Genomic DNA, 7,093 nt, shown 5'->3' on the forward strand with positions numbered 1-7,093 from the left:
TGACGGTGCACCGGGCTGGGCCCAAGCGTGGCCACCTCGACGCCCTGCGCGTGGCCGTATGTATCATTCCTCTTGCCTTTTGCATGCCCCCGTCGCATCAACGACATGTGAAGGCCTCGATCAGTTAGGAGGGATCCCTACTCGAGTGCCACAAAGAGTGTACGTAGCCATATATATCATCCACCAGATGTACACGACACACATACGCAGAGGAGGAGACGCTACAGCTAGAGTACGTCTCAGAGATATGTTGTGGTATCATGTGTTTTGTGCAGCAGATAGAGATAGAGATAGAGATAGAGATAGAGACGGAGCTGCAGAAATGGGCCGCGTGATGGTCCACCAAAGGTGTCCTCTTTCTTTCTCGTGCTTCCTCTATTTAAGGGGCCCCTCGGTGCCTTGTGCCTGTGTCACTCGGCAGGAGCACAAAAGGTGGAGAGATCGAGGAGCTTGTTCCTCCCGCTACATTTCTCATAGATCGCCCTCTCTCTTTCTTAGCTTAGGGAGTCGACGACCGGCTATCTCTCCGATCCGTCGGCCAAAGCAAAGCTCGCTCGCGCCACCGACCATGGTCTCGAAGGAGACCATCCGTACGGCTATCGGCGTCATCGGTGAGTCCACGCATCCCTCGTATCTTCCAAGGTCGCTGCATGCCGGTCCCTTTCTTTCATTATTGTGAGAACTTTGATGAACATGCCATACGCATGCATGACGAACATACCCACGGCGGCAGCGGTAGCTGCAGCAGACATCAAAAAAAAAAATTGTAGCTGCAGCACGGTCTCGCTCCTCCGGCCCATCACGCGGGTGGACCGGCTTTTTTTTTCATTTCCTGCGACTTCCTTTTCCTTGCATTCTCCTCCTCGGTTTGTTTTCTTTTGCTTTTGCTTTGTCTTTGGTGCGCCCAATCCCAAAGACGTTATAGATGTTATTAGTTCATCCTTATCACGAGCTTTCATGTCTTCTTTCCAATTTGGAACTACTACGTACACTCACTAATTTTTTTCTTCTCGTCTGTTGTAACTAGTGCAAGAAGTTTGATCCAAAACTGGATGAATCCATTAATTTAATTTTGTGGGTGTTACGTTGTTGCAGGCAATGGGACCGCCCTTGTGCTCTTCCTCTCCCCGGTGTAAGAATCCATTAATTCCACTCCTCATTATTTTATTATCAACGTACTGAAGAGAAAATGTCACAAACTTGATGACAGTTGACTTTGCGCAAACAAACACAATTGTATTTATGAATATCAGTACGCACATATACATACACGTAAGACGTACATACTATATACTAGTAATAAATTATCAAATACAACAAATGCATTCACAGGCCAACTTTCATCGGCATCTGGAAGAAGCGTGCCGTGGAGCAGTACTCGCCGATCCCGTACGTGGCGACCCTCCTGAACTGCATGATGTGGGTGCTGTACGGCCTGCCGCTGGTGCACCCGCACAGCATGCTGGTGATCACCATCAACGGCACCGGCATGCTCATCCAGCTCTCCTACGTCGCGCTCTTCATCCTCTGCTCCGCGGGGGCGGTGCGCCGCAAGGTCGTCCTCCTGTTCGCCGCCGAGGTCGCCTTCGTCATCACCCTGGGCGCGCTGGTGCTCAGCCTCGCGCACACGCACGAGCGCAGGTCCATGATCGTCGGCATCGTCTCCGTCTTCTTCGGCACCGGCATGTACGCTGCGCCGCTCTGTGTCATGGTGCGTATGTTAGCTACACGGATACTCGTACTACTAGCTACCTGTATATTGCGTGCGGTGCGTATATGGCTGCAGCATGTGACTGGTGTGACCACCTAGACATATTAGTTAATCGATTAATTATTATTGGATGACAAACTTTTGGTTACCACTAACCACGTCCTCCTAAAGTGTTTTACTAGTAGTACTGTAGTAGTGCTACCTCGGTTTAGAAAAAAAATTTGTAAGTCGAGTCATGTTTTAGTTAAATTATCTTTATCAAAATTAAAAAAATATATTAATATTTATGACACCAAAGAGATATATGGCTATGTTCGCTTGTGCTATTCAGCCGGCTTTAATCCGTACAAATCAGCCGTGGAACAATATTTTTCTCTCACAGCAAACCAGCCATACAAATTAGCAGAATCGATTTAATACCAGCCAAACAGGGCCATATACTATAAAATACATTGTATACTTAGTCTATTAACATTTATTTGACATCTTGGTATTAATGGCTTTTTATAAATTTAGTAAACTTGCATTGTAATAGAATTTTGTTCTTTTCAGGAAGGATCAAGTATTATTATATTGTAGGTGGGTGTGGTCCTAGGGGATAACGTTTTGTTTTTCTTAACTGACTGATTAAATCACTGCAGCTGATTGGAACGTAGCATAGGAAACGAACATGGCATTGGTCATTTTTTATTTCATTTGACTGCATGCCCACCGAGATTTAGCCCATGTTTAGTTCCCAAAAATTTTCACCCCAAAATGTCACATTGAATCTTACGGCACATGCATGGAGTATTAAATATAGACGAAAAAAAACTAATTGTACAGTTTGGTTGAAAATCGCGAGACGAATATTTTAAGCCTAATTAGGCCATGATTAGCCATAAGTGCTACAGTAACCAACATGCACTAATGATGGATTAATTAGGCTTAATAAATTCGTCTCGCAGTTTCCAGGCGAGCTATGTAATTAGTTTTTTTTATTAGTATCCGAAAACCCCTTCCGACATCCCCGAAACATCTAATGTGACATCCAAAAATTTTCATTTCGCGAACTAAACACACCCTTATTCATTGGAGAATACAGTAAACAAACCACACAGAGACGCATGCCTAACCCTGCGGTCGAATGTCGATTGTTTTCCATCTTGCCTTTCACAGCAGCTGTCAAGTATACAGTCTACTACGTAGAACGAATAGACTTCCTTTGATTCATTTGGAAAAAATACCAATGCTCTCTTTTTTTTTTGGTGCATGCAGTTCATGCATTGTTATTGCTGAAGGTATTCGCTCAGTTCTTTTTCACATGGATGTCGTGATTTTGTCCATGTTTTATTCATGATGATACTAAAGTTTTTTTCCTTCGTGCTGCGTGTGTGCTTTTGTATGATTGCTCAGAAAATGGTGATCCAGACAAAGAGCGTGGAATACATGCCCCTGTTCCTGTCCTTGGCCTCCCTCGCGAATAGCATCTGCTGGACCGCCTACGCGCTCATCCGCTTCGATGTCTACATCACCGTAAGCAACTACTACTAGTAACTTGTTGGATAAATTGTATATTCAGTTTGTTTACCTAGCATACTAGCTCAGCAGCTCTAGCTAGTACATTAGTGGGAATCTGGCAGTGACTACTTTAAGGCCGTGGACAAGTGGGCTGTGGGCATGCTTAACTTAGGTGGAAATTGACACGGGGGTTTTCGGATGCAAGCGGGTTTGTTGTTGAACCCATAAATAGATTTCATTTTTACGGGTTCTACATATTTTGATGATGCTGTTCAATTACATGTCTATGCAACTTCACCATGTGAGATCTCAAATATACTCCCTTAGGCTCAAAAAGAAAGGTCATTCTCATTTTCAAGTAGTCAATCGGTTTCAACTTTGACTATACATATAAAAAATATTAACATTTATGACGCATAATAAATATTAGTAAATGAATAATGAGATATACTTTTATTTGAAATCTACTTGAGATACAAATGTTGACATTAATTTCTATAGGATAACATTTAGTAAAGTTTATCCTTGTGTTAAGTATAATTTAATGAAGTTTAACTTAATTCAAATCTAGGATAACATTCTTTTTGAGATAGAGAATAATGTATATCCTTGAGGCCACGGCATGCACTATGGTGGTGCATGTGGATACCATTACCAATATTATATTAATACCCGATTCATCATGCGGTATGCATGGACATGAACAAATTGTCATAGAAGGTCATAGTTGTGCTTAAGGTAGGGCCTCCGACTACGAGGGCAAATGTACAGTTGCAATGGCGTCAAGCTTACTTAGCGGCAGCCGAGGCTCCAACCCCAACCCAACTCTGTCCGTTTAGACGCACACGTCGTCGCTGTCGCGTGCGGCACCCATACTATCCATTAGTAAGCTAGAGATGATAGTCTTTTAATAGTGAGATGAGATAGGCCGGTTAACCTATGTGTCATGTGTGACCTCTAAAATTGGCCTTAAGGCTATGGTACTAGATCGAAGACCAAGCTCGGATCGACCCACATATTCCCATCCCTACCGCCCTAGGCCTTTGCTTGAAATACATGCAACGACAGCAAGTTTTTTGCAGCTTGTGACGACTAATTCCCTCGTGTTGGGGAGGGAGTACCAGCCGAGCCTCCAACCTGACCAGCCCAACCCGGGCAACTCGATCCGCCTATGGGCGCCCAGGACGCGCACGCGCCGTCGCTGTCGCGCGCGGCACCCACCAAATCTTGGCGATTTGTCGCGCGCGCGCGTTCCCACTTCCACACAGCACGCGGCCGCGGTCGCCCACCGGTTGCGAGGCCTGGCGTCCGCGCCTCCGCGGCGGACGCAACCGACGACGCTTGCTAGCTAGCTACTTTGCTTTCTCCACGGCTCCTGCAGCGAGCGAGCGCTTGTCCGTGTGCTTGCGGTCGTCGGTTGATGATGGCAACGTCGCCATCGGAGAACAACTGAACAGCGCCAATCAGTCTTAAAGCACAGCAGGGGCCATTTCTTGTTCCCATCAACGCTACTTGGCTACTCGCCCTAGCGACGAGAGCTAGCGTCCGTGGAGTGGATCGTCGAGCCCCCTGCAGCTCCTCCACCTAGTCGATCCAACTACACCTACGACACAAGCCCTGCTCTGCATGCCGTGTTGTGTTGGATGCATGCACATCACTCCACCGTCCTCCATTCATCAGCCGATCGAGTCAATCATCTGTGTCCGGTCTGGACGTACGTACCGGCTCTGGGATCGGGTTCGCGTCCGTCCACAGCTATCTGCTGGTCGATACTCCCAATGCAGCGCCTTCTAGTAACTTGGATTCATGCTTTTGCATCGTACGTCATATTGGCCGGTATATATATCAGCAAAAATCTGCACAGGTGGATGTGGATCCATGGACCTACGCGCATGTATATACTTCTATCTTCTGCATCTGACGACTGAATTTGAAGGCCTGGGCACGGTACTCGACAACATTAGTACACGACACCGTCTTATCTCTATCCTGTAGGACACTGCCATTCCCACACCACGGTCTACAGTCTCTCCTCTGCTTGATACCCCTTGGATCAGGCAACCAGTACACTTGTACTCTTCAGCCAACTGGTTCTTCCATCCTATCCATTTTCATATGTGGCTCCGTTCGGCTTACCTTATAATCCGTACCATTAAGCTTGTTTTTTTAGCTGAAATAGTGTTTTCTCTCCTAATAATTTAGTCAGAACAGTACAGTGTTTTTCAGCTAATTCAGCCAAGTTTCAGTAAGCCGAACAGGGCCTGTATGTTATATATTGTGCACCTGACCGAACCCACCTCCAGAGCATTAGTCCTACCTAGAGTCAATCTCTGCTGTTTTTATTTCTCGTCATGTATGTACTGCTGATTGATGATGATGAATGGCCACTGCAATAATCTCGCATGCAGATCCCCAACGGGCTGGGCGTGCTGTTCGCGCTGGGTCAGCTGGTCCTGTACGCCATGTTCTACAAGAACACCCAGCAGATCATCGAGGCACGCAAGCGCAAGGCCGACCAGCAGGGAACCATGATGGAGGTGGTCACCGACGCCACGCCACCCAACAACAACGGCAGCACCTACTGATCGATCACAACAGGAAGGCGACGACGACACCAAGCAATTAATGCAAGCTAGCGTAGCGGCCAAATGCATGCATCTTCCGATCCCCAAGTGAAGGGATGATCCGTGCATATTATACGCTGCCGTCGCCTTTCTAAATGCTATTACATTCTGCATCCTACTATAAACAGCACTACAAGGGCTGCGCTGCTGCGTTCACATTTATCATATATAATCGTCTGCTGCAGTCTTATTTCTGGTCTTCCCGTCGTTTAATGCTCCGCCTTTTTTTATTTCTAGTTTCTATATCCTCCTGTCATTTTTTACTATGGTGCTCGCCGTGGAAATTTTAAAAAAATTACCGAGAAGCAAAGCAATCTGTTTTCCTGTTCTGAATGCATACTTTTAATAAACCTAGTCAGTTTGAATTAATCTAAACCTAGGATGACATTCTTTTTTAGATGGAGCAAGTATATTTTAGACATGGTTCATGTCAAAACTTTTGCCCAACGCTTTTAGCCCATGTTTTGGGTAAATGGATCTAAACAGGTGAAGCAAAAGAGAGGTGCTAAAGTTTTGCCATTTGGGCTAAAAGCACTGGAAAGTGTGAAAGACATCTTATTTTGCACTTTTAATCCAAACTTTTGCCATAGATCTAAACACCTCAAGCAAGACTAAAGTTTAGCAGCAAAAGTTTAGGGGCTAATCTTTTGCCATGACAAATAGAACTAAACAGGATCTAATATATATTATGTTAAAGCATATGGACTGGAATCACCAAAATCATATGTATAGAATTGATTTCAACGTACGGCAGTTTCATAATATGACGACTTATGCATGTTCAAATAGAAAATATCGGTGATCAAAGATAAGACCTTGTTGCGGAAAGATACATGTGAGCAGAGGTCTTTCATTAGGATTTGTCATTGACAACATGTTTTTAATCAGCTGACCGGGGGCAGCCTGGTGAATAGCGAGATGGACAACGACGTTTGTGGCCGCCCTCATCATGAGCAAGTCAAATTTGCAAGAAACTGCCCAAGACAGCACACTCCCTGATGGTGGCATGACCTTGGGTCCAACATGAGAATCACAAGTCTGTTTCAAGGGGGGCGCTGTTTGATTATGACATGGCCGTGGCAACAACATATGAGCTCAACTAACAATTTACTTGCCCGTAGGCTGTTGGCACATTTCACTCTCCAGTAGTCACTGTCTGTGCCGTGCTCCATCTGTAATAGTACGTATAAGTGTTCCTGCGTTCACTCACCTCGTGCTGTCCGCTGCGGCAAAACCAGTGCTCTTGGCTGATGGAAGT

At 45.5% G+C, this 7,093-nt stretch overlaps 1 protein-coding gene across 1 annotated transcript; it reads left to right on the forward strand.

Moving 5' to 3' along the window:
• Positions 1-410: 410 nt before the first annotated feature.
• On the forward strand, positions 411-6,025 carry LOC136463257 (bidirectional sugar transporter SWEET4-like). Its single transcript, XM_066462266.1, has 5 exons — positions 411-611; positions 1,096-1,132; positions 1,333-1,711; positions 3,107-3,226; positions 5,620-6,025. The coding sequence occupies exons 1-5, from the start codon at positions 569-571 to the stop codon at positions 5,794-5,796; spliced, it is 756 nt and encodes a 251-aa protein (XP_066318363.1). The 5' UTR covers positions 411-568; the 3' UTR covers positions 5,797-6,025.
• The last annotated feature ends 1,068 nt before the right edge of the window (positions 6,026-7,093 follow it).

Source organism: Miscanthus floridulus, chromosome 7 (genome assembly GCF_019320115.1).
Source record: "Miscanthus floridulus cultivar M001 chromosome 7, ASM1932011v1, whole genome shotgun sequence".
Taxonomy (NCBI): Eukaryota; Viridiplantae; Streptophyta; class Magnoliopsida; order Poales; family Poaceae; genus Miscanthus; species Miscanthus floridulus.